Source organism: Leptidea sinapis, chromosome 7 (genome assembly GCF_905404315.1).
Source record: "Leptidea sinapis chromosome 7, ilLepSina1.1, whole genome shotgun sequence".
NCBI lineage: Eukaryota > Metazoa > Arthropoda > Insecta > Lepidoptera > Pieridae > Leptidea > Leptidea sinapis.
This window is the reverse complement of record NC_066271.1, coordinates 1,101,269-1,119,660: the sequence shown is the minus strand read 5'-3', so window position 1 is coordinate 1,119,660 and position 18,392 is coordinate 1,101,269. Positions and strand designations below refer to the sequence as shown.

At 38.0% G+C, this 18,392-nt stretch overlaps 1 protein-coding gene across 3 annotated transcripts in view; it reads left to right on the top strand.

Annotated features, from left to right (window-relative positions):
* Positions 1–18,392, top strand: part of LOC126965510 (uncharacterized) — a 154,111-nt gene that overhangs the window by 59,889 nt on the left and 75,830 nt on the right. For all 3 annotated transcript variants that reach the window (XM_050809150.1, XM_050809149.1, XM_050809151.1), the window contains exon 3: positions 9,634–9,798. In XM_050809150.1, the coding sequence (XP_050665107.1) occupies positions 9,634–9,798 (165 nt within the window). The remainder of the gene's footprint in view (positions 1–9,633; positions 9,799–18,392) is intronic.

Below are 18,392 nucleotides of genomic sequence, written 5' to 3'. Positions count from 1 at the left end.
CCTTCTCATATCTAAGCCTTATCGACTTCATCTAGTGGAAGGCTGGCCAGAGAAGTGCCTCCAATCCAAGCGTAAGAACAGTTCGTCGGTGACACGACGCCAGTGAACATACGCCAGTCTGTCTGCGTTGACACACGAAGAAGACACCTCTAATACCCAATTGTTCGCTACCTAGTGAATATACCTACCGCACCGCGAGTGAATTATTCGTCAATATAGTGTGTGCCGTGCTCCAAGATACAGTCCACACCAACTACGCTGCAAGAGGAGAACAGAGGAATATCAGCTAGGTCGTTCCTTACTTTTGCCTTTCCTTTAATTCCCTTCTCAGCACAAAACCGCTCTAACATCACGCACGTGGTAATTGCCACACAATCACAATGCCAATTGAAGTCTCTTTATTGATCTTAAAAAAATATGGCGCAAATTTGTAACCTACTCTCAGAGTGTTCAATTTTCAAATAGTTTTTTTATTGTAGTTGTTTTTTACTGAATTACAAATGCCCAGTCCAGAAACTTTTAGTGTGGCTTACATACTTTTAGCCTAAATTACGAAATTTTCCATAATTAATCCACTATTTAGCTCAATTTAGGCCGATGAATATAAATTTATATTAGGTAAACCGCTAATGGCAGTATGAGGTTTGGACTTAATTAAAACAGAGCATAGTTAATTAGTTGATATTGTCTGCCTTCAACATACGTGTTCCGGTTTGTTTGATGAAGGTTGATCCCCCTGGTACTATCGTGAATTGCCCACCACTGATGAAAATTGATGTAATTTTGAGGACAAGATACAAATATTAAGGCCAGTGGTTTTACTTTTTTTATGACAATAAGGAATGAGACGAGCAGGACGTTCAGCTGATGGTAATTGATACCCCCTGCTCATTATAATACAGTGCCGCTCAGGTTTCTTGAAAATCCCAAACATTCTGAGTGGCACTTCAATTGCGCTCGTCGCCTTGATACATAAGATATTAAGACTCATTTGTCCAGTAATGTGATATTACTGGACAAATGAGACTAGCTACAGCGCCCTTCAGACCGAAACACAAATAATGCTTACACATTACTGCTTCACGGCAGAAATAGGCGCCGTTGTGGTACCCATAATCTAGCCGACATCCTGTGCAAAGGAGCTTCCCATTGGTAAATGCCCTCAGCCGCCTCTAACGACACAATGGCCCTATGACTTCCCTATTCTTCCCTTCCCCGGGGCATATCCGAGGAAGCACAGGGCATATCTTACTAGATATAGTATAGAGGTCTCGTGTGTTATTCGACCTCCATCTTTTGATGCCTTGTCGCCTCAGAAACTGTAAGCATTTTTGTATTTTATTGTATTTTTTGCCAATTGTGTTAAGCACCTCCCCAAGTAAATCAAATTAAATCAGGCCGACCAGTTTAATCGAGTTAGGGATGTGATGTCTTAAGCCGTGGTCACATATTGTATTGAACGACTGCAACGAAACAGGAAGTACATGTCGCAAGATTATCTTGATCGCAATGAAAAAGAAGTGACACTTTTAATTGGGCTTATTTTTACTATGCAGTGCGCTCTACTGATCGAACTTGACAATTTGTTTTATTTTATTTTTTTGCTATACCTTATTTAGTTTCGTTCAGGAATTATCTGATTGACCCTTTTTCTGAATTAGTAATGTTATAGAACACAATGTGTTTTTTATTTAAGAATTTCTCAATTTATTTAATTGATCTAAATAAAATACTTTTTAAACCAATAAAACAGGAGTAAGCGTTACCTTCTAATCCTAATTATTTTCAAGCCGACGTTTCGTGAAATTTTCAGAACATGTCTTCACGTTATATAAAGTTAACTCTATAGTTACAATTACGCCCGAATCGAGATCGCTAAGCAATCTTGGGGAGACATAACTATAGAGGGCCACGCCGTACGACGGCGAGACTGGTTTCTGTCCGAGTTAAATTAACTGCACCGGCCGTCCGCCTCGTCAATCTTTATGTATGCACTAACCATAACGCTTCGCGCAGTCGTAGGTATAAATTTCAAGGAGAGAATTCCACCTTTGCACGACACTCCACAAATTAGGATATCATCCCCACCATCTGTCCGCCACTGTGCGCTTTTCAAAGAGCATTCCACAAAGCTGTAGAATGAGCTTCCTTGTGCGGTGTTTCCGGGACGATACGACATGGGAGGGTGCCTTCAAAAAAAGCGCGTTCAAAAAAAGCCTTCAAATAAAGTTAAAGGCCGGCAACGCTCCTGTGATTCCTCGGGTGTTGCAAGAGAATGTGGGCGGCGGTGATCACTTAACACCAGGTGACCCGTACCCTCGTTTGTCCTCCTTTTTCCATTTAAAAAGAGTGCTGATTTACGCTGCTGTTCTCTTACATGTAATGTGACATGGGTCAGCGATCCTTCAATTCGATTTTTAATATCTGTTTCTTCAATTGCCTTTTGCGTACAGCTAGGTCGGGTTCGAGTCAGGATACGCCCCTTTGCTGTACGCTTAAATTACAATTGACACTCTCTACAAACGGTTACGCTGGAATAGCTATTTATTTATTGCTGCCAGCCACAGAGTCCATTCGAAACAAAATAAGCACCAAAATTATTTCATGGCTTTTGGTTAATTATAATATCATTGTAATTATACTGTTTGCTATCAAATCTCTATCAGAACGCGTATTTATTTACACTAAAATCATTTTAATCCTATGTCTTTTGGCAACCAACTTAACATGAAATGTTTTTGGGTGAGGTTTTATTTCTTTACGTAGGGGTAGGAAGGAGAAGTATTTATTTTTTATGTTTTCGTTGTTTATATGCAAATGCCTAGCCAAAATTGTTTTCTTGCACTTCAGGAAGTACATACTCCAGAGGTATCAGCGAATGAGTCAGATACTAAGTGAATTCAATTACAATATAGTGCAATATACAGAATATAACAGACGTACAAACATATATATTTTTTAATATTTACAAATCTTATAACTATATTTACAATACTACGACTACATAAAATTAAAACTATCATTACGTGGAAGCGTAGCAAGAATACTGGCAGCATTACCGCGTTGGATAGCAAGGCTGATCCGTTGACCGAAATAGCTGCCAGCGCTTGGGTTTCCAGTAGCCTTATTGAGGCGCGAAGATAGTATTTTGAACATTCTCCGCGCCTATGGGCCCCACGGGCCAAGTGTCTCGCGGCGGGTAATACCATTTGGCTCTAAAACAGCTGGTATATTAAGAGCGGCAAATGCACTGCGGATGACTTCATTAATGCTGGCGTGACGACTGATACGGCCTGCCGATTTTAGGCAGGATAACCCGTGGCGTCCAAGAGCATCTACCTGAACGCCACATCTACATTGATGTGGTTCATTCAGTTTTATACCTAGCCGGAGTGATACGCATATTGACAATGTCATATTGTCAAGTAGCGTTCCAATCGGCGCAGAAGGCAAGGCTTGTAACCAAAAACCCGACTCATTTTGTGTCACGGCCAAAAGACGAGCACGCTCTGTTATGTCAGTAGATGAGATCAAAAGATTATCAAAGGCTGACTTACAAAGAAGTGCGTCCTATGCTTTTTGACACTTTAAATCGTCTGGAAAATTTTGAATGTTTGCAATATTTAGCCAAGCATTGTTAGCTTCGTTCAAATACACAATCTCTGAGTTACCTGGTACATGATTTACAATTCTAGTAACCAAAGGCTGCGCACTATGAACTGAAGATAGAAATGCTGGTAAGGCAACGCCCGAAACTTTGCGAGTACCCAAACCACCAAACCGTATCGGTAAAGAGGCTTGAGACCATGCACGATCTGTAAACGCAGAAACAGACGTACTGCTTGATACTTGATTTAACACCGCAAATCTGTAAAAGCTAATCTTTAATAATGAAAGAGTATTGGCGGCAGTTCGCAAGCAAAAGGGGGATGTGAAGAATTTTACAAACCAGATCGAGTGTCATTTGCTTGAATCATTTCTTTGAGGCTGATTTATATTTCACCACTAAAAAAGTATGATAAAACTTTGTTTAACATTGAAACTATTTAAATCTCTTTCGAATGTCGATATATTTAGTCAAATTGAAGCACAAACAAAGTTCAATTTAGCAACACTTATAATTTATCAATAGACATAGCAGTCGAAGCTTATTATGGTGTCATTCGTGGCATCTGCCTTAATTCAGCTTTCTTTTTTTTATGGCGTGAATTGTCCACATGTATAGAAAGTTATTGGCCCCATATCCTTCCTTCATAACAACCACCATTAATTTTTACGGTTCCGTACGTTATCAATATAGCTGATGTTCGTTCATCTGTCCGCCTACAGGCTGTATATGTCTCCCACCACATTAGCCAACGAACATGTAGACGAGGTTTCCGTAATTTATTTATATTATTTAAAATTTAAATATAAATGTATAGTTTCAGATATTTTCACCATACATGTAATATGTATAAGACGGTATCCCTTGCCAAATTTCATAGTTCTAGGTCAACGTTAAATACCTTATGAATGAGATTCCCCTACCTGATTTTTTACAGTTTCAAAAGACTATAGATTTGAGTATGTCGTCTTAATTTCAACTGCATACCTCCACCACCAATTTCCAAGCCGACTGGTCATCGTGGGAAATCAGACCAATACCCTCCACCCAATAGAAAAACCACCACCACCAAAATTAAGCAAAAACCATAAGAATTGTATTAAAGTTTGTACTTATAATGTAAGATCCTTGGCATCTGCATATCGATATCTAGAACTGACAAATGCTCTGGAAAGTATAAACTGGGATATACTTGGACTTTCAGAGATAAGAAGAATGGGATGCCATATAGAGGAATATCCAGACTATATTTTCTGCTACATTGGAGAAACAAAAGGCTTGTACGGAGTAGGATTCCTAATAAAGAAAGCTTGGAAAGTAATATTACAAATTTCACTGGTATTTCAGAAAGAGTAGCATTATTACAATTAAAATTTGAAAAATTAAACATTTCTATAATTCAGGCATATGCACTTACAGAAAGATCCAGTGAAGCCGAAATCCAAAACTTCCACACTGGTCTTAAAAAAGCATATACGATAAGAGATGAGAATGTTCTAGTCTTAGGAGATTTTAATGCAAAAATAGGACGCAAGAAAAAAGGTGAAAGTTTCATCATGGGAAATTACGGCTTAGGTCAAAGGAATGAAAGAGGAGAACGATTAATAGACTATGCATTTGAATACAGATTAGCAATAATCAATACCTATTTAAAAAAAAGACCTGTTAGAAAATGGACATGGGAATCACCAGACAAAACTGTCAAGAATGAAATTGCTAACATTATGACAAATGTTCCAAAAATTATCAAAAACTACGAAGTCCTTAACAATGTAAAATTCCTAACAGATCATAGACTACTGAGAGCAACACTCCTTTTAAACCAAACAAAAAAATGTAGAATAAATTACAAAAAACTACCAAGTTTCAAAACTCCCCAAGACAGATGATGAAATTAAATACTACGTATATATGCTAAATCAGAATATCGAAGGCAAACAAGAAGATTTAACAAATGTTCAATCCTATTATGATATGCTTGAGGAAGCCATAATTTACAGCTCAACCAACAAAAACAACTTTGATATCAAAAAAAGAAGCAAAATATTAAGTGAAAACACAATAGAACTAATAAAAAGAAAAACTGAACTACAAATGAAAAAGAATAAGGGCATAAATACAAAGAAGGATCTAAGCAGATTATAATATAAAGAAACTAACAAAGCAATAAAAAAAGATTATAGCAAACACAGGCAAGGGATATTAACAAAAAAAATCCAAACAAATTTAGAAGCACGAAAAGAGCATTTAAATAATATATTAATAAGAAAATATGGATACAAAAACTAGAAAGCCAATCTAAGGAAACCAAAATAAGACAAGATATTATGCATCAGGCTAGTACTTATTACCGAGAACTCTATAAAAGAAAAGACGACGAAATTGTGGAATTCAATGAAAGATACCAAGCTAAAAGCATGCAATTAATTAGACCTATAGATGAAAAAGAAATGCACAGCTGAAACAACTAAAACCAGATAAAAGCCCAGGTCCAGATAGGATAACCAATGAAATCATTAAATTAGGTGCACCAGTATTACTTAAACACCTAATAAAATTGTTTAATATGATTCTTGAAGCTGAATCTGTCCCCAATCAATGGTGTAAGTCGGATATTGTACTGCTATACAAAAAAGGAAACCCATTAGACATCACCAATTACAGACCAATCAGTTTACTGGCAAGTTTATATAAGCTTTTTGCATCTGTCATTCTCAAACGCATAACATACGAAATTGACATTGCACAACCCAGGGAACAAGCAGGCTCGTTCTGGCTTTAGTACGATTGACCACATACATGCATTGAAACAAATAATCGAAAAGTACCAAGAATTTAAAAAACCTCTGTACTTAGGTTTTATCGACTATACCAAACCATTCGATAGTATAAGCCACAGCTCTATATGGAAGTCACTAAGCAGTTTGAACATCAACGGAAAGTATGTAAATATCATGAAACATATTTACAGTAACTGTATTAGTAATGTTCGACTAGAATCGAGGAGTGAAGCAATATGCATTCAATGAGGAGTGAGACAGGGTGACCCCCTGTCACCTAAGCTATTTATTGCTGTGTTAGAATCACAGTCAATCATCAGAGTCAAAGAAAACAGTATAGAATATGTTAACAGCTACATCTACCTGGGTAAGCAGGTATCATTTAAAGAAACAAATAACGAAGTCGAACGGAGAACAAAAATAACCTGGAAAAAATTCTGGTCGCTTAAAGAAATCTTAAAAGGAGACTACTCGATGAATTTGATAAAAACAGTATTTGATACCTGCATAATACCCTGTTTGTTATATGGCTGTCAAACATGAGTATTCACGACAAGACCTAAACAGAAGATCAGGACAACACAAAGAGCCATGGAGCGAAGCATATTAAAAATAAGGAAAATACACAAAGTCAGAAGTGAAGAAAGTAGACAAAAAACTAAGGTAACTGATGCCCTCATGCAAGCCCTTAAATTGAAATGGCAATGGGCTGGTCACGTAAATCGCTATAAAGACAGCAGGTGGACACTCAGAATCACGCAATGCAAGGGACCTAAAGGAAAACGACGAGTAGGCAGACCGAAAAGTAGGTGGGCTGATGAAGTAATGGAAATAGCCGGGAACGACTGGCAAATAACCGGTAAAGACAGAGACGCGTGGAAAAAGTTGGAGGAGGCCTTCACCCGAGTTCAAAAAGTTCATATCCAAATAAATAAATATCCCATACAAATAAGTAACACGTACTAACATCTAGATATTAAGAAAAATATAAACTAACACTAAATAACAACATTTGAAATGTACATATATTAAGGATATGAAATAAAAAAGGCTTTATTATTATTATTATTACCTCCACCACCCATTACCGAGATAAAAGTTCTTGATAGACAGACGGACGGACAGACAACGAAGTGATCCTATAAAGGTTTAAAAAAAGCGAAAGCTTCTTTAGGCTCACTGAGCACTTTATCTTGAAGACATTGAAACTGACTTTGCTGTGACGCTCGGTTGTGTAACACTCATAAATCTGGCTCAGTAACAGACCAAAATTAATTAGAGTAATTAATAATTAGATATATTGTAAATGTTATAACTTATTAAATATGGAAGAAAAAAATATTTATAAAATACACAGTGTTATATCTTGTACGAACTGACTAACCATTATAAGTCTTTTGTATTTAGAAAGTATATATTATGTCAGTGGCGTGCATTGGTTTTCCTAGCAAGTACTGTAGACCTAACTAGTCCTAGTTGCGCTTTACTTCGACATTACGACTTATGTTGTATGAAACGTGCTTGCTTCGTATATGCAATCTGTGCTGCCTATCGTAGGTAGTAAATAAACTTTAACAGTAGTGCTATATTTATTTAGGTTCATACTGAGGTGAGCACTGCCTAATTGCCAATATGATACGCAAGCCGCATGTATGTAGTATTATATCTTGTACAGACCGACTAATTACTATAACCGTCTTTTTTAAAGTCATCTGTATGACGCTATGAAGCAGCAATAATATATATTATACCTGCATCGTCTATATGGTGTCCCGACCTATTGTTAAAATTGCAAATTTGGGCTACATCTATTCAATAGTTCGCTCGCGGCCGGACCGCACCATAGTATCGCGCACTCGGTTAGTCATCGTTATAACTATTAAATATATTTGTCCTAGTGATGTAGCGTCAAAGAGAAAGTTTATCTCTTTTAATGATACGATAAAAGTGTTTATTTTCATATAAGAATCAATTTGAAATTACTGAGTGTGCATTAATATAAATTATAATTTTATTTTTGTATTTTATGGATCACTATTGGTGATAATAACACGTAATAGAACTTTTTAAGACTATTTAAGATAAACATGTCCATAATAATTATATTATACGTGTAACTCCAACGGCGTCTGCTGCGCACACCAGAATAGCACACAGACGGCACATTTTTCCTACTTACTGACACTTATCGTTATATTTTTGGATAATTCACGTTTCAGGTTCAATTATGAGTTATTCCGATGTGTTATCTATATTTCTGTAAAGTTTAATCAATATCCATTCGGCGATTTTAGTATTAGTAGGAACTAGTAGGATAGTGTTCTATTTATACGAACCGACTAACTATTTTAACCGTCTTTTAAACTCCTCACTGCTCTCCTATTACACTGTTTCTTAAGCCAACTTCCATATTGTGTATTTACTAGACGGCACAAAGAACACGTATTTAAAATAAACTTTGATTTCTTCATACATTGCAGTATGTGTACATTGAATAGCAACCAAACAAAATGAATATCGTTAGCTGTAAACATGGCCGTGATATAAATCAATGTTTGTAGCCATATTCTAGACAGCCAGCCAACTAATCCGTAACACGCAAAACGATATTTTAGTATTCCACACAAAGTTCAACGGTATAATGGCGCTCTTTGTTCCACTAAGAATCACTATAGTAATATTTAACAAAAGACCTAACGCCTTGTAAAACTATTTAATCAGAGGTTTCTTCGTAAGGCTTTGTGATGATAAATCGTATAAAAATAGTGTTAGTTCTTCGTATTTTTTTACACTCAAATACCTTGTCGAAAAAATGAAAACTGAAATATTTGGACAATAAAATGATGCAAAACTTGTATTTAAATAAATTAAAGTATTTTGTATTATCAAGGCATATATTTTTATTATATGAACGACTAGATCAATGTGCATTGCTTAGAGACGTCTTGTGTCTTCTACCAAATTTATTACGCGGAGTATTTTGAAGAGCTGTTTAATCCAAACTCCGTTTGCCGGTAGGCCGCGAAATTTTACCTTTGCACGATACGCCACAAATATACCTTCAACAAAAGCGTACACTGTTCCTGGCCGACTACGTTCCTGTGATTCCTCGGGTGTTACAGAAGATTGTGGGCAAAGTGGCCGTGATAACTTAACATCAGTCGACGCGTACATTCGGTTGTACTCCACTTCCATAAATAAATAAATATATTTATTACGATACTAATGATCGTGTTATATTAATAGGTTCCGACGCTGAACCAGTATGGAAGCTGCAAGATCCAGGTTTCGACCAAGGCTATGGCTCCGAGCGATCTCCAGAAGATGATTACGTCCCGCCAATACCACCTGCCATATCCCTTGAGGAATACGAGGCTGAACTTCGTGCCATATACCCTTTCATCGCTGATGGTAAGTACACAAACGATCTTTCAAACGAACTCGGTCCTGTTCACTCTCATATATTATTATGCGTAACTGGGCTTGTCACATGTCTTTTTCCTATTCTGTGCTTGTCACAACCAGGTTGGCTATAATATAAAATCCCTAAAACCTAAAATAAAACGCGTGCGTCTAGGGACGTCCGGCAGAAGTGATACCTTAAAGAGCTAATCTAAGTCGAACTATTTAATATATAAATTGTTTAACTTGAGAAAAGCTTGGGTTTTATCTTAAATATTATTTCAGTATATCAATATGATAATATAAGGAAAGGTTATTTATTAATAAAATATTTTATTGATTATAAAATGTCTTTATTCTTAGTAACAATTCTTGAATATGTGTATGTACATTATAAGTATCATTATTTCATTAGAAACAATCGGCTTATGGTAGCTAATAATAAACAACGAAATGTTTACATTATATCTCATCTAATTATTGAATACGAATATGGCTGTATGGGCTTGAACCCTTTGCCTGTCAGAAAATTTCTACTTTTAATTATTATTATTCATTACAAAAGTAGTCAGCCTAGCGAAACTCTCTAAGAAAAAAGCGATTCACTCGATTGTATGAAACGTGCAGTGATTGATAGATTGAAGCGAAATCCACTCGGTTTTAAGCAACTGTTCTGTTCAACTTCGGTTCGGTTTTATTCAACTGATCCGCCTCTTAATACGTAGTATTTACCTCTTTGAAAGTATTTAAATTTTTCTAAAACCATTTGAAAAAATTAGAAGTATCGCGTTACGTAACGAAGTGGTTCAACCTCCCTTATGAAGTTATCACTTAAATACTTATATGATATGATTTGATGAGAAAGATGATGAGCGACGGAGATCGCAGGACAGGAGATATAATATTTTAGTTTTTGAATAATTTTCGAATTTGGGAAAAATAGGCTTAAAATGTTTGAGTTTAAGTTATACTTTTATGTATTTTTGACAAAAATAATTTATCGGGTCTATGGCAGAGAATACATAGCTACCTAATATTACATTATTTAATAACAAGAAAAATAGAATACCTTCCTCTGACCTTGGTTATACCTACTAGGTAATACTGAACTGAACGGCAAATGTATTTAAAAATAAGACTCAACATAATATAATGCATTCTATAACTATGTATCTATCTATTACACAAGTCTTATACCCTCCGTTGTCGCGCGGGAGCCACTGATTGACACGGAGGTATCCTCCTGAGTCTTCTCAAGAACCTTATTGAATGTAATTTAATTGTAATAATAAAAAAAGTAATATTTTAACATGTCCCTTTAATCATTTATTTTTTTATTTTAAGTCTATGACTTAACATATGTGTCTCTTTAATTAACACGTGATATATGCCCAATATTTGCATTTCTACATTGAAATATTCCTTGTAATTTAGAACCATGTTAAAGTAACATCATGATGTAAAGATCTCAATAACTAATAATAATAATAACCATATTTAAAGTGCACGTTGAATGGAAACCTTACAACTTATGTAATATTTAAGACGATGCTAAAAATAATTTTTTGTATTTAAACTTCTACACATTCATTCTAATATTAAAACTGGAAAAGTTACTCTATTTATCTGTTAATCTTTCCCGGCTGATCAACTTAACCGATGAAGTTTAGTATGGAGTCAGAGATAAGTTACGGATACTTTGTTTTGTGACAATAAGGGATGAGACGAGCAGGACGTTCAGCGCTTATGGCAATTAATACGTCCTGCCCATTACAATGCAGTGCCGCTCAGGATTCTTAAAAAACCCAAAAATTCTGAGCGGTACTACAATTGCGCTCGTCACCTTGAGACATAAGATAATAAGTCTCATTTGCCCAGTAATTTCACTAGCTACGCCGCCCTTCAGACCGAAACACAATAATGGGTGCACATTACTGCTTCACGGCAGAAAAAACCCATAATCTAGCCGGAATCATGCGCAATGGAGCCTCATACTGGTAAATGCCCTTATAAAAATAAGATTAGGGAAGTCCCTTTATATTCTTTTTATGCCCCGAGGAAGCACAGAGCACAACATTTTAACGCAGATTACATTATTACCTGAAACTTCTGCGATTCAGTATCTATCGCTAAAAGCAATAAAATAAATTACCTAGCACGACCAAGGAGTTTCAACCAGAAACAAAATAAAACATTTATGTAACTCCTTACCTTAATATAACAATACAATTTGTTTTATTATCTTCGACAATGAATTCGAATCACAGTTTTATCGTACGAACAAAATTGTCCGTCGCTGTGGCTACCAGCTTAATTGAAAAACATGAGCTTAAGCTCTCCCGCGCTCAGCATTATCCGAATATTGGTTTCGTACGTGCGATGAATCTGTTGCCAATTCACAACTGATTGCTAATTATTTATATTCGATTTCTTTATTTGCGTTGTTGTTGAAGTTTTAAATTGAGATGTTCAAATAATGAAACTAGGTCGATGGATTTGATAGATTGATTGATATTTCAATTAATCGCATCTGTCATTATGAAATTTATTGTACTAAGCACGGCCCTAACATATTTCCTTGGGTTCTACAGCTCGCAAATTCAATTAAGTTTTAATCACTTATTTAACTTATTTAGGGATGTTATAAATACACATGAACAATGTGACTTCCCTTTAATTGGGACATTTAGAAATGTATTTATGGACACATTCTTAATTTAATCTATCTAGCAGCTTAAGGTAAAGTAGAATTACTTATTAACCTTGGTTAAGGCTATAACTAAAAAAAAATTTGAAAATTTGAAAATTAGTCTCACACCAGAGAGGAATGGGCCCAATCAGTGGTATCATTAAGAAATTAATTTATACTATAATAACCTTTCCACATAACATCTTGAAATATTGTTTTTGAATTTTTTAGCAAACCTTGGTATCTCATCTAACCTCTATGTCTCATATTCGTGGTACTCTTTGCAGACCCTTTTCCACATTTATCCCCAACCTGTTCCAATGTTGGTACGCCTCAGTTGACATTTTCTTAAAACTTTACTCAATATTCGCCCGATAGAGATCTCACCACTGTGTTGTCTCCAACTCGTCAGGTGAAGTTTTTTTAAAAGTGACGAGCAACATGGCCGCCCAACGAAACGACGACGTTCCATCAGAGCGACAGGTACCTCTCTCCCGCACGTCAAACTGTTTTTCTTGAAAGATTAAGGCGCCACAGTTGCGCTGCCAGACGTAAGTGACAGGTACCTCTCGCTCTTGCCCATCAAGGTTTCTCTTTCTATCGAAGAACTAAGGCGCTACAGTTGCGCCGTCACGGCCGGACTGACACACTCCCGACCTTGGGCGCACTCCTTTTTCATATCAAGAAAAAAATATGTATATATATTCCTATAAAGAAACAAAAATTACGATTTCATTATAACATGTCAAGCTCGTCTATCCTGATCTCACTACACTTGACTACACCATATCACAAACTAAACTATAGCGATGGGTAACATAGTTAAGTCATCTTACAAGGACCGGGTAAGTGCATCCCTTCGACTGCTGGCTTGCAGACCGGATGGCACCACCCCTTCGACCTTGTCTCTAGAACAGGACCGGACAAATGCACCCCTACGACTGCCCTACACTGCGGCGCAGACCTGGTAACAAAGTCCATTCGACCTGAACTCCTATGCGGTACCGAGCAAGTGCATCCCTACGACTGCCTACTGCAGACCGGATAACAACCGCCCCTACGACCCTCTAATGCATTTGGACTGGACAAGTGCGTCCCTTTGAACATACAGCATAAGAACCGGGCAACACCGCCACTTCTACCAACTCGAATCGTAACGTCTGTTTACTGACAAAATTATTTCGTACAGAATGACCCACTATGAACGTCCACAGTAACATCGAATGTCATGGCAATAGTGCCATCTTCAGATTCAGCCGATAAAGTGTCAGAGCTAGCTGTCTCCATCACACTGGACACCGTCAAAGTATCAGAGCCCGCCGCCATTCTATCGCAACTCTGAACCGAAGTCGCGTCATTACTTTCGTAATCCGACGTAATATCATCAGCGCCGTCCCGGCCCTTCCCACTGCGTTCATCAAGCTCGAAGCAATCCCCACCAATCTCTCGTGACCCCTTGGTACTAATTGCAAACCATCATATGCGCATATTTTAGAGTACAATTGCACCCATCCACGCTACGCAACTCATATCCATCATGCATCGCCGCGACTGGAATCTAAATCCAGACGCGAATTCTGCACAGACTCGGGAGATATCTTCGCCAGTCCTAATGACTGTGACCGAATACCGAACATAAGTTCAGTCGGTGTATATTTTGTCACGGTAGATTTGATGCTGTTGAGTGCTAACTGAACGTTGCCTAACTCATCGCGCCATTTTGTGAGGGTCATTCTCTATTATGATAAAAAGGCTTTTGAGCGTTCGCATCACTCTCTCTACCTGACCATTTGCTCGGCTTGAGCCAGTGGCGATGTAATGTAAGTAAATGTTGTGTTCGGCACAAAACTGATTAAATTCAGAGCAAATATAGCAGCGGCCCTGGTCTGCCACAACGCGCCTTGGAGCTCCGAACAGGCCAACTGCCTTTTTTAATGCGGCTACAGCACCAGTGGCATCTATGGACGTCGCTCATTCCAACAACACGTACCTTGCGAAGCCATCGACAATTACTGAACAGCAGCCTCCCTGATCACTCCTTCCGCCCAATCTTCCCGAAAAGTCTATGTGGATTACATGCCAAGGTGTGGACACCTGCGGTATTGTATGCAAGCGGACTGCTCGAGCTCCTTACGGCCCCTTCGATGTCCTGCACACAATACACGAGTCCACAAATCGTCGGTCATTCCTGGACATATCGGGAAACCAATATTGCTCGTAAAGCTTATCAAGCGTTCCATCGCTGCCTAGGTGCTGGATTTCTGAATGAACACGATTAACAAGCGACCAAATCAGTGATCGAGGAGGGAGCCAAGAAGTCGTTCCATTTCGCGAAACTTTTCGATAAAGACTGCCTTTTCGAACGTCACAAGTCCGCGCGACGGCCTCGGGCAGTTCTTCGATTGAGGCACTTTGAAATAAGGTCTGAACCTCTTTATCCCGCCCTTGCTCCACTGAGAGCCACCCCTCGTGCAATACGACTTAATTCATCGCCTTCGTTTTATCGCATTTACTAACGGTTGCATTATCCGGCCGATCGGGTGTGCCCCGCATCTCACCCTCCGCCAGAAGACTCCGCGAAATACAATCTGCATGCTCCATGCACCGGCCATCACGATATACGATATCAAAATCGTACGCCTGCAAAACCGCCCACCATCGGTGGACACGCGGCGCCAAGTCGGCCTCAGACTTCGACGCCTTCAGGGAGTTGAATACAGTACACACCGCAAACCTCCGGCCATACAAACAGTGTCGGAAATGCTCCACCGCGCGCACGACGGCCAGAGTCACCTGCTCATAAAAGTGGCAGGGCGACTCTGCATCTGTTGTACGGCGACTATAATAGGCTACCACGTGAGACACGTTGCTCCTCCCCTGGATGAGAACAGCGCCATAGTCCTCCGCGCTCGCACCACAGTGGAGCTCGACAGGCAGCTCTGAGTCGCAAATCGTGATGTCAGAATCTTAACAATACTCTGGCGAATCTCCCCGAACTTGTCAGTCCACCTTATAGCACCCTTGAGCCTTGTCATTGGATACAGTGGGCAAACGATCCGTGCGAAGTTTGGTACAAATTTTCGAAAGCAAGATGCAAGCCCAAGGAACCGTCGCACACGCACAGCACTTTTGGGTGGAGTAGTCCCAGCCAATGCTTGCATCTTCAGAGAGCTGGGCCTTACTTCACCGGACTGAATCGTAATAGCGTAACCTAAATAATTGACCCTGTGCTTCACGAAAGTACATTTCCGAAGATCGATCGAAAATCCAGCCACCGACAACGTATCAAAAACTCCATCCAAACGTCGCAGCCCCTCCTCTACGTCGGAAGAGTAACAAATGACATCATCCATACACACAAGGGGCTTATCCCTCAAATCCTTCAACGCAGCATCGATACATCTCTGACAAATGGAAGGCACATTGCGAAGTCCGAAGGGCACCGCGAGGCACTCGCACTGCCCCTCGGGAGTCACAAAAGCGGTTCTCTCCACTGAATCGGGGTGAATCAAAATCTGGCGAAACCCATCCGCCATGTCCAAAGATGAAATGTAATGGACCCTGCACGATGATCGATTCGATCCTCCACAAGTGGCAAGGCTCAGTGTTCAGGCCATGTACCCACATCAAGCGCTCCATAGTCGACACACATACGATCCGTATTGTCCCTCCCCTCGACCAGCAATATCGGACTCGCAAAAGGTGACGAGCCTTCTCGAATAATATCGGCAACCATTAACTCCTGAATCTTTTCTCCCACCACAGGCGGTGACAACCCACATGAAATAATATAGGCACAGGGATCGCTCCAAATTTTACGGTGCCAAGAATTTGCGAACGACACTCAAGATCGCCACCCCCCAAACCGGCCAAATACACTATGCTATTGAAGTTAATGCCCGTAAAATACTTAGAAACACTCCTTTACCAGCAAGCAAGATAATCCGCTACCAAAAAGGAAAGAAACCTTCCCACTAGATGCCGTCGCCAAGACTCCTCGCGAACCCCTGCGCCTGCAGACGCCGACTCCTTGTAAAGCATTGGGACGTCTCCAAATGAAAGACCAGCAAACATGCTGGGTTGTGACCGCTTGGTAACGTATAGAAATAATATACTACATTTCTATTTTTGTTAATTCATTGTCTATTTCTTAGAATATTTAAGCCTTTTGTATTTACCACCACACAGTCCGGACCTTGCAGTCTGTGTTTTATTTAATTTCCGAAAATAAAAACAAGCTAAAAGGTACAGTAACGATTCTACTCTACGAAGGTTTCTCGGAACACTTTGACCTTGAATAGCTTGAGCAACAGCTTTGTAAATATTCGGATGCTTATAGATGATTTGATTGAAATTTTATTTACGCAGTAGTCTATTTTGATTATTGTGCACGCTATAAATTTAGCAAAACTCAACCGAAGTTATAATAAATTTACTTAAACTATAAATACTACCAATAAGAGCAATTGCAATATTTTGGCTCCAGTCCGAAAAAACAATAAAAATAATGTAGTTTGTGTTTAGTGGTTAAAACTTTGTAACAAATCACATGAAAAAACACTAATTCGATATAAAACTCAAGCTATATAAAAGTTACAAACACAGGTTAGTTTATCTGTGTCTGCAAAAAGTTAATTAAACTCCACTGGCGCACTCTCTACCACTTGTTATGACATTCCAATTTAAATATTAAATGCACAAATAGTAATATTATGTAGGTACCTACTATTAACACAATTTTAAGTTATATAATATTTTCTTCTTTGATTTTTAATTAATGTGGATTTAACTTTGAATATTTTTTCACAATATATTATTTTGAACATCTAGGTAGGTATATTATATTATATAAGATTCTCGTGTCATAGTGTTTGTTGTTATACTCCTCCAAAACGGCTTGATAGATTCTTATGAAATTTTAGTCTGAGAATCGGTCGTTATCTATTTTATCCTACTTCATAAAGTAGGAGGTTCTCAATTCGATCGGTATATTTTATGTGTGTACACCGATAATGCTGAGATTTATTATCCGATTTACATAATTCTTTCGAAAATTTCAAACTTTTTATAAAATTTGGCCCAGTACTTTTCATTTTATGAACATTTTTATGAATATTTTTGTTTACGTGGGTGATATAATCATAGTTTGTGTACGGCTTTCTTAGGAGTTTTCATGTAGGTTGATTATATATATCTATATATATAAAAATGAATTGCTGTTCGTTAGTCTCGCTAAAACTCGAGAACGGCTGGACCGATTTGGCTAATTTTGGGTCTTGAATTTGTGGAAGTCCAGGGAAGGTTTAAAAGGTGAATAAATAGGAAAATGCTGCTAAATTAAATAAAAACAACAAATTTGTTTTTCCTTTGATGTGTCCATACATAATTTCTATGAGAGAATTTATTGACGCACGGTTTGACAGTTCTGCTGTGAAACAATTTCAATACGACAGCAGGGTGCATATTTTACTAAGTAATTTTTGATGTTATGATATATTATTGACAAAATCATATAAAAACATTATTTTATTTATTATATACAGAACAACGTATGTCGGGTCAGCTAGTTGTTATTAAGTATTAACCCGTGTCCCGATAAGTGGGTCGTAGGCTACCTGTCATTCATAGCTAACAAACGTTCGTCACTATATTTCAGTGTCTCATAAGAACGTGAAATAGAGTTTCGAACAGCAATTTTTCGGAGTCGATCCATTTTTTCTGTTTCCGTTTCTTGGGATCGACTTCAAACCAATCAAAAAGTAGTATTTTATTAATATTAAAGGTATTATTATGGTTTGCATAAGACGTGTATTAAATTAAATCTTTATTGAGTTATTTTTTAATTTTTCCGATCATATAGTTGATTCAGTAATTTAAAATAAATATTTAAAGTGACGATTCAAAAGCGCTTAAT